This window comes from Ruditapes philippinarum, unplaced genomic scaffold (genome assembly GCF_026571515.1).
Source record: "Ruditapes philippinarum isolate M1 unplaced genomic scaffold, ASM2657151v2 ctg4240_1_1_1_1, whole genome shotgun sequence".
NCBI classification, from domain to species: domain Eukaryota; kingdom Metazoa; phylum Mollusca; class Bivalvia; order Venerida; family Veneridae; genus Ruditapes; species Ruditapes philippinarum.
This window is the reverse complement of record NW_026866454.1, coordinates 23,708-49,238: the sequence shown is the minus strand read 5'-3', so window position 1 is coordinate 49,238 and position 25,531 is coordinate 23,708. Positions and strand designations below refer to the sequence as shown.

The window sequence follows — 25,531 nt, the reverse complement described above, 5'->3', positions numbered from 1 at the left end:
GGTCATTCATTTTCCTTATATGTGTATAACAAAAACTTAAAAAATCTTCTTTGAAAAAACTCAAATAGCTAGAGTTTAGATATTAAGCACGAAGCATCTTCTAGTGAGTGTCTACAAAGTTTGTTCAAATAAAAGCCCTGGGGTCAAAATTGGCCCCGCCCCGGGGGACATTGATTTTCCTTATATGTGTATAGCAAAAACTTAAAAATCTTCTTTGAAAAAACCCGAATAGCTAGAGTTTAGATATTAAGCATGAAACATTTTCTAGTAAGTGTCTACAAAGATTGTTCAAATAAAGCCCTTGGGTCAAAACTGGCCCTGCCCCAGGTGTGTCATTGTTTTTAACTATATGTGTAAAGAAAAAACTTGACCAGCTAGACCTTAGATGTTTAGCATGAAACATCTTCTAATGGGTGTCTACCAAGTTTGTTCAAATAAAAGCCCTGGGGTTTAAACTGACCCCGCTCCGGGGGCCTATATACAGGTGAGCTACTTCAGGGCCATCATGGCCCTCTTGTTTTACAATGATTTCCATTTTTTGCTGTAATTGGGTCATGGCACTTGTGATTGATCTTGAAATTATTGATTCTATGTCTTCTTTTTTGATGATACATTTTAAGTCTCCTTTAAGCTCTTCAAGATTTTCTGACATTAAGTCTAGCTGATTTTGTATTAATGACATGTTCATGCTGTCATTACTTAATTTGCTGTCATTACTTACTTCTGAAATTGCTCTTTTAGCTGGAGGCTGTTTTCCTGTGTTCCCTTCAATTTTGTACCAGTAGAGTTGTCCTTTGACCCTTGTCCTGATCCTTGACCCTTACTAGACATTTTATCAATTATTATACTTGCTGTCAAAGTTTACTGTTAAACAATTATTTAAAGTGTAGTATCTATTATGGTCCAATTGTATCTTAGAATTCCTTTGTATGTGATGAATTATAGTCCAGCTTAATCCAGCTTAATCCATTATCCTTACAATCACAGGTAAAAATCCATGTAAAATCAAGTCTTACACCATGTACATAATCCAAAAAGCAAATGATTTCAATCAATAGAAACATTTTCTTTCTCAAATATCTCCATAAATCTTTATTTATTTTTCACTATATTTCACCATCTAATGCACTATTTTTTAAATTTCCATTTGATATAAAAAAATATTACTATTGTATCACTAAAACCACATATTTTGCAGAAAAACTTCAGAGCAAATTATCTGCACATTTTAAACTTTCAAAATTAGTCAAATATGTTGATTCTTCCTCTACCAATCCTTTACCGTGTTTATATACCAAGTTTGAAGACAATCCTTTCAAAAATAACAAAGTTACAGCCAATAATAGCAAAAAAAAAATAAATTTCAATAATTTGACCTTCAAAGTCAAGGTCATTTATGAGTGAAGGTCAAGGTCTGTGTGGTTATTTTTAAGGGCTATCCTTGAAGATTACTATGTTCAAGTTTGAAGACAATCCATTCAAAAATAACAAAGTTACAGCCAATAATAGCAAGATCAAGCAAAATTTGGACTTTTGACCTTGAAGGTCAAGGTCATTTATGGATGAAGGTCAAGGTTGGTGTGGTCTACTGAAAGGTCTTGTCCCAAGGGTTGTTGTGGCCAAGTATGAAGACAATACACCAAGAACTAAAAAAGTTATGATCCAGGTACAAGGTTGCGAATGGCAACACTGCCAGGACTATAACAATATGCAAAAAAAAAAGTCGAGCTAAAAATTGTTCAAAGAATTTAATTCCATGCAGAGAGAAAAAACTTAAAAAATCTTCTTTAAAAAACCCCAAATAGCTAGAGCTTAAATATTTGGTATGAAACATCATCTAGTCAGAGTCTACCAAATTTGTTCAAATAATAGCCCTGGGGTCAAAATTGGCCCCGCCCCGGGGGTCATTGTTTTCCCTATATGTATATAGTGATAACTTAAAAAATCTTTTAAAAAACCCAAATAGCTAGAGCTTAGATATTAAGCATGAAACATCTTCTAGTGGGTGTCTACCAAGTTTGTTGAAATAAAAGCCCTAGGGTCAAAATTGGCCCCGCCCAGGGGGGGGGGGGGCATTGTTTTTCCCTTTATGTATATAGTAAAAACTTAAAAATCTTCTTTTAAAAAATTCAAATAGTTAGAGCTTAGATTTTAAGCATAAAACATATTCTGGTGGGTGTCTACCAAGTTTGTTCAAATAAAAGCCCTTTATGTTTATAGTAAAAACTTAAAAAATCTTCTTTTAAAAACCCATAGAGCTAGAGCTAAGATAATATAAAAGTATATGATCTGGGCAAGTTTCATAACTATGGCTTCCATTTGCACCAAATTATGGCCCTTTTCAGCACTTAGAAAATGAATAATGGTTAACCTCAAGTTGGAAGTTGGAAATATCTTATGTTCTATCTGAACTAATGGCTTAATAATTTTCGCACTTACTTATCAATACAATGTACATGTACAATGTACAAGTTATATAAATGTGCCATCCATTTTCCCAGTAATTTCCCTTTTTATCACTTTGAAAAATAGGGCCTTGTATGGTTAACTTCCACCAAGTTGGATTTATCAAAAAATTTCACCTAATTACTTAATTTATTTAATGATATCTTTCATATTTGGTAGGTGGATACCTTTAACGGTCCTCTAATTTTTTGTGGCGTTAGGCGTCTCTAGGTCAAGGTCAAGGTCACTTGTGTAAAAAAATAAATCTAAACATTTCTGCTCATACAATTTTTAGCTCGACTTTTCTATGAAAAGGGGAGCTATCCTACTCGCCCCGGCGTCGGCGTCGGCGTCGGCGTTAGCGTTGGCGTCACACCTTGGTTAAGTTTTTCGTACCACCCCACTTTATTTCAGAAGTATTACAAGTATGGCTTTGAAACTTACCATACTTGTTCACCATCATAACCTCCATCTACAGACAAGAGTACATAACTCTGTCAAGGTTTTTGACAGAATTATGGCCCTTTTTTGACTTAGAAAGTGTATTGAGCTTGGTTAAGTTTTTTGTACCACCTCACTTTATTTCAAAACCATTGGAGGTATTGCTTTGAAAACTGACCATACTTGTTTACCATCACGACCTTCATCAACAGACAAGAGGACATAACTCTGTCAAGGTTTTTGACAGAATTATGCCCCTTTTTGACTTAGAAAATACATTGAATATGGGTAAAAATCCACTTATTGCCTTAACCCTTTGAGATATTGCTTTGAAACTTTTAATGCTATTTCACATCATTACCCCCATCTGTACGCAAGAGAAGGTAACTCTGTCAAGGATTTGTTTTAAAAATTAAGGCCTTTTATCGACTTAGAATCTTGGTTAAGTTTTTAGTACCAGTCCACTTTTTGACTGAACTGTTTGAGATATTAATTTGAAAGTTGGAATACTTGTTTACAATCATGATTCCCAAACATGTCCAGGAGAAGGTAATTCTGTCAAAGATTTTATTTGAATTATGGCCCTTAACTGTCAATGTTTTGTATTATAGGCAAGCACTAAAAAACTTAAAAAATCTAAAAAAATTCATTCCTATCCACTTGTTCACTTTACCATAAATTATGTCATATAAACATTGCTGTAATATTCAAGGGTATCAAACAACTAGTTCACTTTAAAAATACAGAGATTCTTGTATTGCCTTTTACTGCAAAAACTTTTTTTATTGGCAAGCAATAAAAAAGTCGAGCGCGCTGTCTTACGGACAGCTCTTGTTAAGTTAATGTCTTTCATGTTTATAATAGTCATACCATTACCAAGGGAGGTCCTCTTCCTTTTCCTTTAGTAAGGGGTCATTTGGGTCAAGGTCACCAATGTCAAAAATAGATTTTTTACACTTTTACAGGTGTATTAACCTAATTCTATCGACAGATGTCTTGTATATTTTGTAGGAACATAAAATTGAGGTATTCTCATTTGGATGGAGGTAGGGGTCAGTTGGGTCAAGGTCACCAGTGCTAAAAATAGATTTTTACACTTTTGCTCATACAGCCTTTATATATTGACAGATTTATTTCATATTTGGTAGGAAAATAAGTTGCATGATATTCTTCCTTTGGATGGAGTTAGGGGTCAGTTGGGACAAGGTCACCAGTGCTAAAAATAGATTTTTTTACACTTGCCCATACAGCCTTTATTTTAAATATTGTTACTGACAAGAGCTCATGATTATATTTTCATTTTTTATTCAATTTGACGGGAGTTTTGATTTTGCTAAAGCTGAAAATAGAAAAAACTTGTCCAGCCTTCACAGTTCAAACTACTGGTAGGATTTCAGAGAGATAAGTACCATACCTAGTTATGCACGTTACTGTCATGATCCGCTTCACTGCACAAAATGGCCACCAGAGCTAAAAAAAAAGAAAAATCTTCCCATGAGTGATCATTACCATCCCTAGTTGTGCATATTGCCGCCATGTTCTGCGTTGCTGAACAAAGTGGCTGCCAGAGCTAAAAAATAGAAAAATCCTGTCTGGTTATCACAGGTCAAACTGCTGGCGGGATTTCCACCAAAATTCACAGGTGTTCAGTACCATCCCTAGTTGTGCATATCAAGGCCTGTTTCGCTTTGCTGCACAAAATGGCCGTCCAAGCTATAAATAGAAAAATCTTGTCCAGCTTTCACAGGTCAAGCTACTGGTAGGATTTCAATGAAACTTCACATGAGTGACCATACATAGTTTTGGGAAACATATGTTTTTGTTTTTGTGACAAAAACACTTCTAGTTTAGAGCTGATTTTAATCAGATTGAGTTTGTGAATTTTCTAGATTGATCTGCCTTTGCCATGCTCTTGTTTTGTATCTGATAATCAGAAGAAAATAAAAAGGGAATTTGAAACATTAAAAAGTATTTGTTATTCCTTTTTTTCAGTTCAAAACATCAATGGCTGATGGAGTAAAGAAATTTACTTGGAAAAGAAAAATTGGAGTGCAAGTGTCTAAATCGACATCTTTAGCATTTGAACAAGAATCTAAAGCTGAAGAAGATATTTCATTATGTAATGAAAATGTTGATTGGCTGACATTAGCTCCTGTTAAGCGAAGAACTTTGATTAGTTTAGAGGATGGTATTGCCAAGGGAAGCAGGCTTGTACAAGAAGGAACTGTATTAGCTGGAGCTGAACGGTAAATTATGATCTCAAGACTTTGATTATTTGGGTATAACAGAGCTCATTCTCATGTGGAGTGAATGTCTTACATGAAATTTATGTTTCTTAGCTTGACTATACAAAGTATATGGAGAGCTGTCCTACTCGCCCGGGCGTCGGAGTCCTCGTCCAGATTAAAGTTTTGGTGCAGTAAAATATTTTTCACTATAACTTTGTCATTTCTTAAGGTATCAACTTCATACTTCATATATATGTTCCTTATCATCAACCACATCTTATGTGACAAGGTTCATAACTCTAGCACCAATATTTTCAGATAAATCTCCCCTTGAACTTATAATTTTCCTTAAAAAATACTATTTTTTACTGTTACTTCTTTATTTCTTAAGGGATCAACTTCATACTTCAAATATATGTACCTTATCATCAACCACATCTTATGTGACAAGGTTTATAACTCTAGCATCAATATTTTCAGATTTATCTCCCCTTGAACTTAGAATTTTCCTTAAAAAATATTATTTTTTACTGTTTCTTATTTATTTATTAAGGGATCAACTTCATACTTCAAATATATGTACCTTATCATTAACCACATGTTATGTGACAAGGTTCATAACTCTAGCACCAATATTGCAAGAATTATCTCCCCATAAACTTAGATTTTTATGCCACCGCAGCATCTGCGATGCGGTGGCATATAGCGATTCACCTGTGTTTGTGTGTGTGTTTGTATGTGTGTTCTATAGATTATATAGTGAACTTAAAAAATCTTCTTGTGAAAAACCACTAGTCCAATTTCAACCAAACTTGGCAGGATTGATCCTTGGGTGAAGGGCTTCCAAAGTTGTTCAAAGAATTTCATTCCATGCAGAAATCTGGTTGCCATGGCAACCAAAAGGAATTATAAGAATAAATTTAAAAAATCTTCTTGTAAAGACCCAAAAGGCCTAGAGCTTAGATATTTTGCGTAAGGCATTGTCTGGTAGACCACTACCAAGATAGTTCAAATTATAGCCCTGGGGTCATAATCTGCCCCGCCCCGGGGGTCATTGATTTTCACTTTATGTACATATAGTAAAAACTTAAAATACCTTCTTGTCTGAAGGTACAAGGCTTAGAGGTTTGATATTTGGTATGTGTTATTATCTATAGGTACTCTACCAAAGCTGTTAAAATTTTGCCTCTAGTGTCAAAATCAGCCCAGCCCCGGGGGTCATAAGTTTTCCTTATATGTATATAGTAAAAACTTGAAAAATCTTCTCATAATTGACAAAGGCTAGAGGTTAAATACTTGGCATCAAACATTGTGTAGTGAACCTCTACCAAGATTGTCCAAATGATAGCCCTGGGGTCAAAATTGGCTCCGACCAGGGGGTCATTGATTTTCATTATGTACATATCGTAAAAAAATAAAAAATCTTTTTGTCTGAAGGTACAAGGCATAGAGCTTTGATGTTTGCTATATAATATCATCTATAGGCCCTTTACCAAAGTTGTGTAAATTTTGCCCCTGGTGTCAAAATTGACTCTGCCCTAGGGCATTGATTATCATTATATACACATAGTAAAAAACAGAAACTAAAACAAATGTTTTCTGAATTGGAGAAAGCTACAGCTTAGATATTTGACATGAAATGTCAAATTGACCCTTGGGTCAAAATTTTGCCTTGCCCAAGGGGACAGTGATCTTTTGATGTACTGCCATGAAATTTTGACTATGTGCACAGTTTTAGTTGTAAAATTGAACTTTGATATCAGGTGACCTAGATTTTGATGATGTGACCTACTTTCTTGCCCTTTGATGTGCAGCTATGAAATTTGAACCATGTGCACAGATGAATTCAGATCAGCTGGCCTAGATTTTGACAAAGTGTCTTACTGTGTTGTCTTTTAATGTACAGTCATGGAATTTTGGCCATGTGAAATATGACCTTCAACACCAAATTCAATAGACTCAACTGCATTGATAGATTCCTACTCTGATCTTTTATTTGAATAACAATAGATTTAACCACTCATCTGATAATAAGAATTAGATAGGTTAGGGATCTATGCATTATGGCAATCTTTAATTGTATAGGAACAAAACATCTGTTCCTACATTACTATTTAGTGTTGTATAAATGCGGTGGCATAGCATTTTTCACAAATGCAATCTTGTTTTACTATAACTTAATACATAATTATACATAATTGATTCTTATTTCATAGTTTTGTCTTCTTTACTGCGCCCAGTATTTTATTAGTTGAGCTTCGCTGTCTCCTGTGACAGCTCTTGTTTATACTACTGTGGTGGCATATAGCGATTCACCTGTGTGTGTTTTGTGTGTGTGGATTATATAGACTAGTGAACTTAAAAAATCTTTTTGTGAAAAACCACAAGTCCAAATTCAGGATTGATCCTTGGGTAAAGGGCTTCCAAAGTTGTCCAAGGAATTTGATTTCATGTAGAAATCTGGTTGGCATTATAGGAATTATAAGAATAAATTAATAAGAAATTCTTCTAAAGACTCATAAGGCATTGAGCATAGATATTATGCATAAGGCATTGTCTGGAAGACCTCTACCAAGACTTTTCAAATTAAAGCCCTGGGGTCAAAATTGGCCCTGCCCGGGGATCAGTGATTTTCATTATGTACATATAGTAAAAGCTTAAAAATCTTCGTGACTGAAAGTAAATGCTTAGAGCTTTAGTATATTTTGTTTATAATATCATCTCTAGGTCCTCTACCAAAATTTTTCAAATTTTGCCACTAGTTGGCCTGGCCACGGGGTCACAGGTTTGACTTAATAATTATGTATATAGTAAAAGCTTAAAAAGTTTTCTTCTCAGAATTGACAAAGGCTAGAGCATGAATCATTGTGTAGTTGACCTATACCAAAATTGGTCCTTCCCCAGGGGTCTTTGATTTTCATTGGCGTCCGCCCCGAAGCGCGGCACCTCTTATGGAATGAAATCAGATTTTGTGAAAAGGCGCCAGCAACTTTTCGAGCCTTTTAGTCGGTCAAAATAAAAGCCGATCATTCAGATGCTTGATTATTAATTAAAAATGAAATGTCGCGATATGTACAATGAATAGCGAACTATAGAATTTCGCAATGCAATGAAATAACCTTTTCCGTCAATAAATTGCGCTCTTCGGGTTTTTTTTATTATCCCCCGCCAATGGAATCGGGAGGGGGATATAGTTTTGGCGTTGTCCGTCCGTCCGTCCATCCGTCCGTCCGAATTTCGTTTCCGGAGTAGTTCTCTGCAACTACTGGCTGGAATTCAACGAAACTTTATGGGAATCATCAATATCAAGAGGAGATGCGCATATCGTCGGCTTGTTCCGGTCCGACCCTTTAACTCAGAGTTATGGCCCTTGATAAGTTATGTAGTATGTATATAGAGTAAAAATCGTTTCCGGAGTAGTTCTCTGCAACTACTGGCTGGAATTCAACAAAACTTTATGGGAATCATCAATACCAAGAGGAGATGCGCATATCGTCGGCTTGTTCCGGTCAGACCCTTTAACTCAGAGTTATGGCCCTTGATTAGTTATGCAGTATGCATATAGAGTAAAAATTGTTTCCGGAGAAGTTCTCTGCAACTACTGGCTGGAATTCAATGAAACTTTATGGGAATCATCAATATCAAGAGGAGATGTGCATATCGTCAGCTTGTTCCGGTCAGACCCTTTAACTCAGAGTTATGGCCCTTGATAAGTTATGTAGTATGTATATAGAGTAAAAATCGTTTCCGGAGTAGTTCTCTGCAACTACTGGCTGGAATTCAACAAAACTTTATGGGAATCATCAATACCAAGAGGAGATGCGCATATCGTCGGCTCGTTCCGGTCAGACCCTTTAACTCAGAGTTATGGCCCTTGATTAGTTATGCAGTATGCATATGGAGTAAAAATTGTTTCCGCGCTACTTCTCTGCAACTACTGGCTGGAATTCAATGAAACTTTATGGGAACCTTCAATACCAAGAGGAGATGCGCATATCGTCGACTTGTTTCGGTCAGACACTTTAACTCAGAGTTATGGCCCTTGATTAGTTATGCAATATGCATATGGAGTAAAAATCGTTTCCGGAGAAGTTCTCTGCAACTACTGGCTGGAATTCAATGAAACTTTATGGGAATCATCAATATCAAGAGGAGATGCGCATATCGTCAGCTTGTTCCGGTCAGACCCTTTAACTCAGAGTTATGGCCCTTGATAAGTTATGTGGTATGTATATAGAGTAAAAATCGTTTCCGGAGAAGTTCTCTGCAACTACTGGCTGGAATTCAACAAAACTTTATGGGAATCATCAATACCAAGAGGAGATGCGCATATCGTCGGCTTGTTCCAGTCAGACCCTTTAACTCAGAGTTATGGCCCTTGATTAGTTATGCAGTATGCATATGGAGTAAAAATCGTTTCCGCGCTACTTCTCTGCAACTACTGGCTGGAATTCAACGAAACTTTATGGGAACCTTCAATACCAAGAGGAGATGCGCATATCGTCGGCTTGTTCCGGTCAGACACTTTAACTCAGAGTTATGGCCCTTGATTAGTTATGCAATATGCATATGGAGTAAAAATTGTTTCCGCGCTACTTCTCTGCAACTACTGGCTGGAATTCAATGAAACTTTATGGGAACCTTCAATACCAAGAGGAGATGCGCATATCGTCGGCTTGTTCCGGTCAGACACTTTAACTCAGAGTTATGGCCCTTGATTAGTTATGCAATATGCATATGGAGTAAAAATCGTTTCCGGAGAAGTTCTCTGCAACTACTGACTGGAATTCAACGAAACTTTATGGGAATCATCAATATCAAGAGAAGATGCGCATATCGTCGGCTTGTTCCGGTCAGACCCTTTAACTCAGAGTTATGGCCCTTGATTAGTTATGTAGTATGCATATAGAGTAAAAATCGTTTCCGCGCTACTTCTCTGCAACTACTGGCTGGAATTCAATGAAACTTTATGGGAATCATCAATACCAAGAGGAGATGCGCATATCGTCGGCTTGTTCCGGTCAGACATTTTAACTCAGAGTTATGGCCCTTGATTAGTTATGCAGTATCCATATAGAAAAATATTTGTTTCTGCACAACTCTGCAACTACTGGCTGGAATTCATCGAAACTTTATGGGAACCTTCAATACCAAGAGGAGATGCGCATATCGTCGGCTTGTTCCGGTCAGACACTTTAACTCAGAGTTATGGCCCTTGATTAGTTATGCAGTATCCATATAGAAAAATATTTGTTTCCTCGCTATATCTCTGCTTCTACTGGCTGGAATTCAATGAAACTTTATGGGATACTAAGAGGAGATGTGCATATAGTCGCCTTGTTCCCGGTCAGATACTTATAACTCAGATTTATGGCCCTTGATTAGTTATGTAGTATGCATACATCTCATTGGCATTTCCAGATTTTACTATTTAACACAAATTGCAGCTCTGTTATTGCCCTGAATATTTATTAAGTTCAAAGAATATTACTGTTAATGCCATGTATTAATATATAAATAAAGCCTTATGTCTTCAGTTGTTGTGTTAATAATAACCAGTACTCGGCAGCAGGGCCGGCAAAATCTCAGAAAATTGTACTTGTCCACGGACAAGTAACTTACAAAATTTACTTGTCCGTACTCAATGTTCACTGGTCCGTATTTATATTTAAAATTTACTGCAATTGTCAATAAAGAAGAGCAATATGATCATGAACTTGTTTTCAATTTTATTAAACATTCTGTGCCATATGTTTAATAATATAATATATTATGATTATAATATAGTTTATATTTATAAAATATTAGCGGCAGTAGATTAAAGTAGAACGGCAGTCAGATGGACAAATAGTGTATATTTTACTGCAAGGAGCATTCCAGGTCTTTTGCCAGCACTTCAGTTTTTCCTTGTGTCACTTGCACCCAAATTGGTCTATAAATATGTCTACATTTTTTGCACTCTGGTACCATTTCTAATTTATTCACTCCTTATTATATTCATCTATATAATATTCATTTGAATCCCGTTAAAAAAACCATATGTACTCTTGAGTTAGATTTGTCAAATTGATGACATCTGGCTTTTTTTTAACGATATATGATTATCACAGAACATAATATCATATACATATATACACTTGGTTGCAGCAGATGAATTGTGAAAATTTTGACATCAGTATCATTGGCGACTAAATCTGACATGTATACATTAACACCAGTATTAGACAGCATGGAGCTAAATATAAGACAAAACAAAGGCATTTTCATTAGAAATCTTTACATGAAATACCGGTAAATTATTCAATGACTTTGTCGACATAAATTCAAGCAGTCAAATTGCTGTTATATTTCTAACTAATCCCGAATGACCTGAAAAGTTATATTTAATTTTCATACAACACTTAAAATAGTAACACCCTAATATGCACAGAATGCCCTCATGTATGATCAATCTTTACATCATACTTTACATGCTAGTTTTTGTATTAAATGTGAGATTTTCCTTCTGATTTAGATCTATTAGAAAAGAACTAGATTTTTTCTTCAGAATTCCTCTTTTAGCCGCCAAAATTTACTTGTCCACGGACAAGTTAACTGCAGAATTTTACCTGCCCGGACCTACAATTGTACGACTCGGGCAACTCGGACAATTGAGTTTGCCAGCCCTGGGCGGGGGATATAAATTCAACGAAATTTGCTTGTTGATCATTTTGTAGTACACAGCGGGTTATTATGGTATGTTATTGTTGTACATGTATCCACGGATTTTACATGTAATATAAATCCGTGATGTATCCGAAAGCTGTAAATAGAATGATGAGTTGATGACCTAAATATTCCGAAGTCTATTTATAGAGGGATGTACTCCTGTCGGTAATTCCCGGTCTCTCCCGGTCTATTTTGACCGGGATTTACTAGTGACCGGCGAATAGTACCACATGTTTATTGTCCGGTCTCTCCCGGTTTTGGAGTAGATGTTTGATATCGTTACAGAACAGAACAAATATTTTAACAGATAAATAAGCTTTTTTCCCCAAAATGAATGTTTGTCACTTAGTTTGGTTACAATTATTAATAAACACAGATCAACTCTCAAATTTATTGATTATTATTATACATAAACATACAATTCGAAAAAAACCAACAACAACAACAATAGCATGTTTCATTTTATCTATATGAGATAAAAACAATAAATATGATTTTATCTATATGAGATAAAAACAATAAATATGTACAATAATTGAGAAAAAAGGTACATTTTTATGGTATTAATATGACACTATCAACTTTGAAACATTTTATTTAATTTGTTATTCGTGTTTAGTAAAGATGCCAAGGAATTATTCAAAGTTACAAATTAGATTTTATGAATTATTCAATTGATTGATAATTTAAACAAGAGCCCGGTTTGAGCCGGGTGATGCTCCCCGATTAAGTTTTGGACACAGGAAAGTACACCTCTTGTAATTATGTCCCTGGAAAAAGTTCAAAGTGCAATAATTCCAAAATAAGGCAAGGCAGAGTAACTGTTCTTTGCACTGCACTTCCAATCAATGTGATCTATCAGCCTACAAAGTTTCTTGTTGATATCTCTTATGGTTTCCTAGTTATGTCCCGCACAACTTCAAAATGAAGAAATGAACAAAGGGCAATTACTACAAAATTTGGCAAGGCGGAGTTCAAGTTCTTGTGCACTGCACATCTACCCGTTGAGATCCATCTACCTACAATATTTCATGATGATATCTCTTGTAGTTTTAGAGTTATTTTCCGGACAAGATTTTTTTTAAAGGGGAGATAATTAAAAAATTGGGCAAAACAGAGTTATGGTTTTTTTGTACTGCACTATTACTCAATGAGATCAATCTACCAACAAAGTTTCATGTTGAGATATCTTATAATTTTAGAGTAATTTCCCAGACAAAGTTGAAAAAGTAAAAATAAACAAAGGGCAATAACTCCAGAATTAGGCAAGGCAGAGTTATGATTCTTGTGCACTGCACATCTACCCATTGAGATATATCTACCTACAAAGTTTCATGTTGATATCTCTTATAGTTTTACAGCTATGTCCTGGACAAGATTTTTCTAAAAGGGGAGATAATTAAAAAATGAGGCTTAACAGAGTTATGGTTCTTTTGCACTGCACTTCTACTCAATGAGATCTATCTACCTACAATGTTTCATCTTGATATCTCTTATAGTTTTAGAGTTATGTTCCGGACAAAGTTCAAAGTGTTAAAATTAACAAAGGGCAATAACTCCAAAATTAGGAAAAAAGAGTTATTGTTCTTATGCACTGCACATCTACCCATTGAGATCTATTCACCTACAAAGTTTCATGTTGATATCACTTATAGTTTTAGAGTTATGTCCCGGACAAGATATTTCTATAAGGGGAGATAATTCAAAAACCGGGCAAAATAGAGTTATGGTTCTTTGACACTGCACTCCCCCTCAATGCCCTCTACCACTGTATGAAGTTTAAACAATTTATCTCCAAGGGTTTTCAAGTTATGCTCCGGACAAGACAACGGATGGACAGGCGGACGGACAGACGGACAAGGCGCCGACTATATGCTCCCCCGAAATTTTTTCGGGGAGCATAAAAATGATAAAGAAAAATACAAATGTACATGTACCTGGTTTAAGAATAAACAATATTATATATTGAAAGATTAACCATAATTTACTGACTTTTTCCAGTTAAGTTTTAACTTATAATCGTCGGTGAATATGACAATTGAATTCTTAAAATTTATTTTACAATTTTAATGTAAAAAAAAGAGTAATGAACATAAAAACTCAGTATTAAAATAGCACATAAAACACAAAAAATAAAAGAAAACAATATTCATAAAATCTGTATTTTTTTATTAAAATTAATAGATATTACAATTATTGTATAATAAACAATTATGCTCAACATGATCAACATGGTAATAATTATAACCAGTGTCATATTTTTACTAAGTGTGAACAGATACCTAAAGAGGGGGTCTTCGCTAATAGCGATAACATAATAAGGGACAATTACACAAGTGTGGTGTTGATCATGCATTACACATATGGATTATAAATGATTGTATACATGTATATCCGTTGCTATTAATAACCACGATCATAAAGAAATAACAAGTAATATTCTAATCTCTAGCATGCCAATCAAAGTTCATAATGAACAATTCTTTCGTCCGCTCATTCATAAGTGATATACAATTCTGGTAAAAACCATTGAAAAGTTTATAAGAATATCTTGTCATCATATATCTACTAGTTCATCTTCACATGCTGCATTTCTTGCTTGGACGCCCTTTGATGCTTTGCATCAATGCTTTTCTTGTTATGTACATATAGTAAACATTTCTTGTCAGAAGGGAAACAACTTATATTGGAATGTCTTTTATACATGTTATGCAATTTTTGTATGAAAAGCTCTATAGCTGGGAGTAGGTATAAAGGGCATGACCTCTAGCAAGAGAAATATTTGCTTTTCAGAGATACTTATAAAATGACTAGAGGTCATGGATATTTAATTGAACAATTTGAGCACATTATAAGGACATTATGATTCACACCATGTATATAATTATGCCCCCCAATTCAAAGAAGAGGGGGTATATTGCTTTGCATTTGTCGGTCCGTCCGTCCGTAAACAAAATGGTTTCCGAGTGATAACTAAAAATGCTTAGGCCTAGGAACTTCAAACTTGGTATGATGATTGGTCATGACCAGTAGATGACCCTATTGATTTCTAGGGTCAAGATTCAAGGTAAGTCACTTGATCCTTGTAAGTCAAAACCATTTCGATGTAACTAAAGAACTTAGCTAGGAATTTCAATTTGCTCGATGAAATTGACAAGGATGACACAGACAGATGAAAGCCCTAATTCGAATTTTTCGGGGAGCTAAGGGAATATAAAGGTCAAAGTACATTGACCTGTAAGATTAAACAAATGTATTTGCCAATAATTAACATAAAGTACACTTTTCAGTTGCAACGTTTTAAACTTGTATAATGATGTGCAATGAAGCAATGAATTCTTAAGACTTTATTTCATTTTTGTAGAGTTAATGGTCAAAGGTAACGTCAATTGAAATATGATAAACAAAAAGTTCACAATCAATAACAAAGAACATTTAAGATTCTTAATATGATATTACATTATGTATAATGATATGGTCAATGTCAAGCAGGATATTACCGCTATTGATTTTACTGTGTGAAGAGGTCAAAGGTAGGTCCTTCCTTGTAATAAAAAACGGGACAATTACAAAGTGTTAGGTATGAAGCTTTAAACTTGGTATAATGATTGTATACATGAATCCGTGCTATTGATTATAAAGATACAAGTATTTTCAATCCAGGATCAATCAAATTCATAATGAAAATTGTTTCCACGCTACAAAAAGGATTACCTGGAACCATTGCAAACTTTATGATATTTGGGTCATATACTACAGATTATCTCCATTGATTTTTGGGTCTTAAGCTGTGCAAAGTTTCTGTTATGTCATATAGACCTTGTCAGAGGGAAAAACATTTCGCAAATATTTTAAAGTTAGGATTTGTGCTAGGAACTTCAACTGGGATGGGATAATGGTCATGACCCAGAGATTGATCCGATATGTTTTTGGGGTCAAGGGGTCAGTGTCATATTGCTATGGTTTTAAAGACGCTTTCTGACCAACAACCACTCAACATCTCAAGTTGCCTTGGTTGATATTTTTATATTAAACTAAAAATGCTTTTGGTATACACATTTGAAGGTCTTATGTAATATAACAACTTGGCTGTCATTAATGAGTCCTACATGATTCATAAAATTTATGCATATATTATTTGGTAAGATTTGTAATAACTTAAATTGCTGCACACAACCTATGCTAAAGTGAAGGCAACTAGTACTGGTAAACTGCTTGACAGCCTGCCCAGGAACGATGCGGTGGTTGAACTATGCTCTGGTGAATTCAATGTGGCTTACTGCCGTGATCCGGAGTGAAAACTGCCAAAACCACCACCGACTCCCTGTCATATATGACAAGCAACCCTAATGGTCTAGTCCCAATGCATTGCTTTGTCTGATTTAAATTACTTTCACACCTTTTAATTATCCATTTATCAGATAACTAATACCTGTTTTAACACCCAGAGAGCCAAAATAATTAAGTCCAATTATTATCCAGTAGTCAGTGCTCTTCAAACAAACTTTACACAACTCTGCCTCAATTACTAGTACACAGTTTACATGTATACAGGTATCAAGTGATGTAGAGTCTACTCCCTGCTGCCAAATATGGTAAGCATGATGCAATCGATTAGGAGAAGAATTTCATAAGACATGTTGTCTTTCATTCTAATCCTGTTTTTTTAGAATATTTGAATTGCTCTCTGTATATTGTAAATTGTAACATATAGATATATTCTGAGAAATAAAATGTGTTTAAACTAATCGATGTGTGTTAACAAATGAAGGTGTTATGTACACAATGACCTGAGCAAACTGTATTAAGATTTGTGTCAGATTTAAAAAAATGTGTATGCAGTGCCAACGGAAGTTTTTTTTTGGAAGCATTTTTAGGTCACCTTGCACATAGTGCAGGTGAGCTTTTAGGATGGCCAATCAAATGCGTCCGTCTTCCGGCGTCCATCCACATTTTATTAAAACGACGTCTTCTATAATACCACTTGGCAAATATTAATGAAACTTGGCAGGAATACACTTTGTATGAAGCTCTATCAAGATTGTTCAAAGAATGCCATTCCATGCTAAACTCTGGTTGCTATGGCAACTAGAAGAAAAAACTTAAAAGTTCTTATACTTCAAAATGGAAAGGGCTAGAGCTTAGATATTTTTCACAAGGCATAAGCTTGTTGGATTCTACAAAGTATATTCAAATTATGGTCTAGAGTTGAAAATTGGTCTCTGTTTTTGGGTGTTAAAGGTTTTTTTTGATTGCAAAGTTATATAGACTTTCTTTGTAGGGAAAAATTGAGATAGTGCATCTTGTATTTTTTGTCTCAACAGACATTGTTATGAAGATTTTTCTGTTAAAGCATTAGCAAGATGAAAAGGTTGTTGAATGTGAATGTTATCCACATTTTATTAAAACGACATCTTCTATAATACCACTTGGCCAATATTAATGAAACTTGGCAGGAATACACTTTGTATGAAGCTCTATCAAGATTGTTCAAAGAATGCCATTCCATGCTAAACTCTGGTTGCTATGGCAACTAGAAGAAAAAACTTAAAAGTTCTTATACTTCAAAATGGAAAGGGCTAGAGCTTAGATATTTTTCACAAGGCATAAGCTTGTTGGATTCTACAAAGTATATTCAAATTATGGTCTAGAGTTGAAAATTGGTCACTGATTTTGGGTGTTAAAGGGGTTTTTTTTATTGCAAAGTTATATAGACTTTCTTTGTAGGGAAAAATTGAGATAGTGCATCTTGTATTTTTTGTCTCAACAGACATTGTTATGAAGATTTTACTGTTAAAGCATTAGCAAGATGAAAAAGTTGTTGAATGAGAATGTTAATTCAAAACAGAGTCAATCAGAATAGCACAAATTTGAGAGCTACAGGGAAGTTTATTTCCCCATTCAATAATGGATTCTTCCATTAATTTTGTAACACCATCGGAAAGGAGACTGTGTAATTACCGAAATACAATGTAAAGTATTTCGGTTCTTGACAATGACTTGCACATCTTATTGTGTAAGATATTGCACAAAGAAACGAGTGAACAAAAATGTTGTATTTTTTCACAAAAATTAGCTGATTAAGATAAAATTACGAATTATGTCATATTTCATTCTGAGAACAAACATACAATTCAAATCTATAAATAATGCATATCAATCAGTCCATTCAACAACTTTGCGTCAGAAAACATCTGTATCAATCTGACCTCGAGTTGAGATTATAAATAGAACTAAACCGGAAGTATGACAAAATGGCGCTTGTTTAAGAAAATTGAGAAATTTTGTAACATAAACTCGTATTTCATAACAAAGAAGTGAACAATTATTGATGTGCTTGGTTGAAATAGGTATTTTGTTAACTATTTGTGAAGTATTAAGGCATGACATTCAGTATTTATGTAAATAGCACCTGCCGTGTTATGATTTCTAAAATTATACATGTACACATGTGTTATTGACCTCAATAAATGTAAATGAAAATGGAACAATGATTATGGTAATTATCCATGGAGCAAGTAATACTTAATTATCTTTATCATATTGTTAACTAAGCAAGAAGCTTACGTAATTTAAAAATTACCTAGCCTCACAATATTATCAATTTAAACTTGAAAATCTACTCAAAATGACTTCCCAAACAGTAATTTTTGAAAAACATGAAAATGATTCATGTAGAAAAACAACACAAGAAAAAACTGATTTGACTCATGAAAATTTTGCCCAAACACAGTCTGCCACATGAAATTCTGAGCTTCCTGAGATCCCTGCTGTTTGTTGTTGTTGTTTTTTATAACATTTTATAAGATTTAATTTTACAATTAGTTTATACAAATTTATTTTAGTTCGATTGTATTGGAAGCTATAAGCTTATTGAAACACTCTTTTTAATTTTACAATTAAACCTGTGTATAGAGCCACTCCTGTGAACAGAAAGAAGTTTTTGTAGAAAGGGGTGTTCTAATATGATAAACCACAGATGCTTGGGGGTTAGATCCTGCCCCCCCCAACTTGATATCCCTGAGTAAACGCTATCAAAAAATATTTTATTATTTAAACACTAATGGGATATCTGTTATGACTATAATAGTGGTTTTCGAAAAAAATTACAGATATGAAAAAAAAAATACTGTTTACTATCATGTATTGAGACTTGATTCCGGGCAGGCATGCGAATTGGTTGGGCCATTTTTCGTAACAGTTTTCTCAGCAACTACTTATCAGAGCCTCATGATATTTAGTAAACAGCATCAACACATTGTCCTATACCATGGGATTCGATTTCAGTTCTGTCGCTCATCCACTTCATGTTTACTGACTTAGTTAAATTCATAATAATGGTCTACTTATCACAGACTCTTGATATTTGGTATACAGCATTAATATGTAGTCACATACCATGGGATATGATTTCAGGTATGTGGCTCATCCACTTCCCGTTTGCTGACTTAGTTGAATTTTCAGCATTAATTATACCCCCACCACAAAATGTGGGGGGGGGGGCTATAATGGATTCGCTTTGTCGCGTCGGTCGGTCCGTCCGTCGGTTTCGTCCGTCTCCATTTTCGTGTCCGCTCTATCGATCCTATACCAATTGTCAAGGTTACAATTGAAGGTCAAATATCAAACACAATCAAATATTAGACAGTATGTCGTGTCCGCTCTGTAAGTCCTACACTAATTGAAAGATTTTCTTCAAACTTGGCTCTGTAAGTCCTACACTAATTGAAAGATTTTCTTCAAACTTGGCTCAAATGTTCACCTCAACAAGGGGATGTGCAGAACCTATGTTGCGCATGTGTCAGCTGAAGGTCAAGGTCACAATTGAAAGTCAAATATCAAACAATCAAATATTAGAAAGTATGTCGTGGCCGCTCTGTAAGTCCTACACTAATTGAAGGATTTTCTTCAAACTTGGCTCAAATGTTCACCTCAACAAGGGGATGTGCAGACCCCATGTGGCCCATGTGTCAGCTCAAGGTCAAGGTCACAATTGAAAGTCAAATATCAAACAATCAAATATTAGACAGCATGTCGTGTCCGCTCTGTAAGTCCTACACTAATTGAAGGATTTTCTTCAAACTTGGCTAAAATGTTCACCTCAACAAGGGGATGTGCAGAACTCATGTTGCCCATGTGTCAGCTCAAGTTTAAGGTCACAATTGAAGGTCAAATATCAAACAATCAAATATTACACAGTATGTCGTGTCTGCTCTGTAAGTCCTACACTAATTGAAAGATTTTCTTCAATCTTGGCTCAAATGTTCACCTCAACTAGGTTATGTGCAGAACCCATGTCACCCTTTTGCCAGCTTAATGTCAAGATCACACTTAAAGGTAAACAAATTGACTTAGAAAATATTCTTAAATTTTAACATGTATTTGAATATTTCTGAAACTAGAAAAGGTATTTGCTTGAAACTTCAAATATATATGCAGTGTCACAATTAAGATATGCTGGTTAAGTTTCATAACTCTGTATTGCATTTGAACAAAGTTATGCCCCTTTTTAAGTCTTCAAATTTACATACAATCAAATATTAGAGAATATGTTGTGTCCGTTCTATAAATCCTATACTAATGGAAGAATTTTCTTCAAACTTTACTCAAATGTTCACCTCAACAAGGTTATGTGCAGAGTCCATGTCACCTTTGTGCTGGCTAAAGGTCAAGGTCACACTTGAAGGTCAAAAATTGACTTGGAAAATGTTCTCAACTTTTAACATGTATTTGAATATTTCTGAAACTAGAAAAGGTATTTGCTTAAAACTTCAAATATATATTCAGTGTCACAATTAAGATATGCTGGTCAAGTTTCATAACTCTGTATTGCATTTTAACAAAGTTATGCCCCTTTTTAAGTCTTCAAATTTACATACAATCAAATATTAGAGAATATGTCGTATCCGCTCTATAAATCCTATACTAATGGAAGAATTTTCTTCAAACTTTACTCAAATGTTCACCTCAACAAGGTTATGTGCAGAGTCCATGTCACCTTTGTGCCGGCTAAAAGTCAAGGTCACACTTGAATGTCAAAAATTGACTTGGAAAATGTTCTCAAATTTTAACATGTACTTGAATATTTCTTAAACTAGCAAAGGTATTTGCTTGAAACTTAAAAGATATATGAGGTGTCACAAATAAGATATGCAGGTCAAGTTTCATAACTCTGTATTGCATTTTGACAAAGTTATGCCCCTTTTTAAGTCTTTAAATTTACATACAATCAATACTAGACAATATGTTGTGTCCGCTCTATAAATTCTATACTAATGGAAGGATTTTCTTCAAGCTTTACTCAAATGTTCACCCTAACTGGGCAATATGCAGAACCCATCTTACCTTTGTGCCAGCTTAAGGTCAAGGCCACACTTGAAGGTCAAAAATTGACTTATAAAATGTTTAGTATATTGGGAAAATGAAAGGTTATTTGTAACTGTTTCAAACATGATTTGATAATATATATTTATACTATTACCTGTACAATTAGTCTTTTTTCACCAGAGATAATTTCCTTATATGTATTTGTGCCACTAAAGTTATTCCATTAACCACCTTTCCAAGTTGTCTTCTGTCAAGGACATTGGTGGGGGTATGAATCGCAAAAAAGAGATATTTCTATACACTTGTTTGCATTCCTGTTGCTGTTGGCCAAAAATACTTTACATTTGACACTAACCTTTAAATGACATAATCACATTAAAGAATTTTATAAACCTGTTGCTTGTTTTTAAAAAGTAAAATACTTTTAAGATCTATTCCTTAAGGTGAGCGATATAGGGCCATCATGGCCCTCTTGTTTTATTTCACCTTTCTATGGCTGCATGAATACTATGGGAAAATGTTGATATTAAAGGTCTTTCATTTAACCCCGGCGAAATTCATGGTCATTTAACAATGAACTACCATGAACTACAATGGTATTGCATGGTCCTGTAACCATAAACTACCATAGTAGACCATGTTTTGTTAAATGGCACCACAGTTTTTTATGGTCACCTAACCATGGTTGCTAACACCATGGTCTACCATTAAATAACATGGTAGATCAAGTCTACTGACACCATGCTCTACCATGTTAATTTATTCCCAGGTGAAATGTATCATGTTTTATCATGAAATAACATGAACTAACATGGCTCACATGCAGATCATGGTCAGCCATGATTGACCATGTTATGTTACACGGCCCCTGTGTAATAAGAGGTTAATACACGGCAGGAGAGGGCTGGAAGGTGATAATCGGCCCGCAAAATGAATAATGGACCCGAGGGCTTTAGCCCGAGGGCCATTATTCATTCAGGGCCGATTATCACCTTCCGGCCCTACTCTGACGTGTATTAATGTCTTTAATACACTTGGTAGATCTAATAGTAGCATTTTTTTTAAAACAAGCAAACAAAAAACACCAACAAATACTTTGAAGTTCTTTCGTTGAAATTCTTGTCTACCCTTCTACTGTTCTGTACAGAGACGTTTACTGTTTGTGTGTTCAAAGCAGTAGAATCTAGAAGCAAGTTTTATTTTCTTTTTTTTTCGGAATGAATTTGTCGTATTATTTCTTCAAATTTCAATAGTAACAAAAATGTGTTTGTACTAAATACGCTTAAGCTCTCATAATAGAAATAAAGCGATGACGTAAAATATGACGTCATTGGTTCAGTTTGTGCACGTGCACATGTTCTGCGGGCTGATAACTAGTTCTCGGCCCCGGGCCGCAAACTCATAATAGGTCACGTGACACTCATAATCAGTTGAAATCATAGGCAATTTTGTTACTATATATAGTAACAAGTGTATTAAGATGACTTACGTAAATTACTTATGATGTAGACTAACATAATAATAGTATACATAAAACTATGAATATCTTGACTGAATTTGAGAGTGTGCAGTTTTTACATGGGAAAACATATTTAATGTTCTTTTAAAATTAATTAACCTGCATATTCTTTGTGTAATGTTTAATATGCTGGTTCCTTTGTGATCACTTTTATTTGTAGACGTCGCCAGACTTGTCACTTTATCCTAATTCCATGGTACGTTTGAAGCATTTGGCAATGTGCCATACATTAAATCCTTTCTGATCTGATATTATAATATTAACCAGCCAGCCTGCATATAAAACAAACAGTGCTTGCCATTCATCTTTTTAAAATGTTCCCACCTTTTCCCACATGTATATTTTCCTTGTGTTTGCATCTTTATCAGTGTTTATTCCATAATGTTTGTTAAATCCATTTGTGAAATATTAAATCTGGGTGTTGGGTAACATGTCAGCAAAGTCTGAGTGTTTAATTCAATTGTTTAAACACTTTAAAACATATATCATGCTGTTGACACAATCACACATGGATTTGGACACCATATTTGAATGTTGCGTTGTGGTAAGGTTTACCTCCACTTTGAAGAGTATTCAAATTATAAGGCTAGAACTACTGTTAAATACAATGAAACTTAGGGCCATGGGTTCAAACCCCAGATGGGTCAACATTCTTTTTCTTTTCTTTTTTATGCCACCGCAGCATCTGCGCTGCGGTGGCATATAGCGATTCACCTGTGTGTGTGTTTGTGTGTGTGTTTGTGTGTGTGTTCTATAGATTATATAGTGAACTTAAAAAATCTTCTTGTGAAAAACCACTAGTCCAATTTCAACCAAACTTGGCAGGATTGATCCTTGGGTAAAGGGCTTCCAAAGTTGTTCAAAGAATTTCATTCCATGCAGAAATCTGGTTACAATGGCAACCAAAAGAAATTATAAGAATAAATTTAAAAAATCTCCTTGTAAAGACCCAAAGGCCTAGAGCTTAGATATTTTGCATAAGGCATTGTCTGGTAGACCTCTACCAAGATTGTTCAAATTATTGCCCTGGGGTCAAAATCGGCCCCGCCCTGGGGGTCATTGATTTTCACTATATGTACATATAGTAAAAACTCAAAATACCTTCTTGTAAAGACCCAAAAGGCCTATAGCTTAGATATTTTGCATAAGGCATTGTCTGGTAGACCTTTACCAAGATTGTTCAAATTATAGCCCTGGGGTCAAAATCGGCCCCGCCCCGGGGGTCGTTGATTTTCACTATATGTACAGTAAAAACTCAAAATACCTTCTTGTAAAGACCCAAAAGGCCTAGAGCTTAGATATTTTGCATAAGGCATTGTCTGGTAGACCTCTACACAGATTGTTCAAATTATAGCCCTTGGGTCAAAATCGGCCCCGCCCCGGGGGTCCTTGGTTTTTCTTATATGTATATAGTAAAAACTTATAGTAAAAACTTAAAAAAAAATTTCTTCTAGCAATTGACAAATGCTAGAGGTTGGATATTTTGCATGAAACATTGTGTAGTGAACTTCTAGCAAGATTGTTCAAATTATAGCCCTGGGGTCAAAATTGCTTCCGCCCCGGGGGTCATTGATTTTCATTATGAACATATAGAAAAAAAAAATTTTGTCTGAAGGTACAAGGCATAGAGCTTTGTTGGCTATATAATATCATCTATAGGTCCTCTACCAAAGTTGTTCAAATTTTTGCCCTGGTGTCAAAATTGGCCCTGCCCGGGGGCAGTGATTCTCATTTTGTACACATAGTAAAAACAGAAAATAAAACAAATGTTTTCTGAATGGGAGAAAGCTACAGCTGAGATATTTGACTTGAAATGTTGTTTGGTGGACCTGTATCAAGATTGTTTTAAATTAAACCCTTGGGTCAAAATTTTGCCTTGCCCAAGGGGACAGTGACCTACTTTTTTGTCCTTTGATATACAACAATGAAATTTTGACCATGTGCACAGTTTTAGTTGTAAAATTGAACTTTGATATCAGGTGACATAGATTTTGATGATGTGACCTACTTTCTTGTTCTTTGATGTACAGCTATGAAATTTGAACCATGTGCACAGATTAAGATGTAAAGTGAACTTTGATATCTGCTGACCTATATTTTGACAAAGTGTCTTACTGTGTTGTCCTTTGATGTAGTCATGAAATTTAGGCTGTGTAAAATATAACCTTCACCACCAAATTCACTAGACTCAAGTGCATTGATATATTCCTACGCTGATCTTTTATTGGATTAACAATAGATTTAACCAATAATCTGATAATAAGATTTTTAAAGAATTAGATAGGTCAGGTATCTATGCATTATGACATTCAATTTTATAGAAACAAAAAAAAATCTGTTCCTACACTACTATTTAGTGTTGTATTAATGCGGTGGCATAGCATTTTTGTGTCGCCTCTACGGAGTAGTGGCGACATATAGGGATCACTTCTCCGTCGTCTGTCCGTCTGTCTGTCTGTCCGTCCGTCCGTCACAAAACTTGTCCGGACTACTCCTCATAAACTACTGGTGCAATTTCATCCAAACTTTACAGGAATGATCAGTACCAAGTCTAGTTGTGCATATTGTCAGCATTTTCCGGTTCAATGATTTTTGTCAGAGTTATGGCCCTTTAATAATTTTTAATTTTAAAGTTTGTCCGGACTACTTCTCTTATACCACTAATGCAATTTCAATGAAACTTTACAGGATTGATCTGTAGCTCAAGTCCTTGCGCATATTGCACGGGTTTTCCGGTTGAATGATTTTTGGCCGAGTTATGGCCCTTTGATAAAAAGGTTTCTTTTTCTGTGTGTTGCCAGATACACAAAAGCTTGTCCGGACTACTCCTCATAAACTACTGGTGCAATTTCATTCAAACTTT

General features: G+C 34.9%; 1 protein-coding gene across 1 annotated transcript in view; it reads left to right on the top strand.

The window, feature by feature from the left end:
- Positions 1-25,531, top strand: part of LOC132732541 (tetratricopeptide repeat protein 33-like) — a 54,034-nt gene that overhangs the window by 10,926 nt on the left and 17,577 nt on the right. Inside the window, exons 2-3 of the mRNA XM_060719016.1 lie at positions 4,879-5,132; positions 22,829-22,864. Coding sequence (XP_060574999.1) covers positions 4,891-5,132; positions 22,829-22,864 — 278 coding nt within the window. The 5' untranslated portion in view covers positions 4,879-4,890. The remainder of the gene's footprint in view (positions 1-4,878; positions 5,133-22,828; positions 22,865-25,531) is intronic.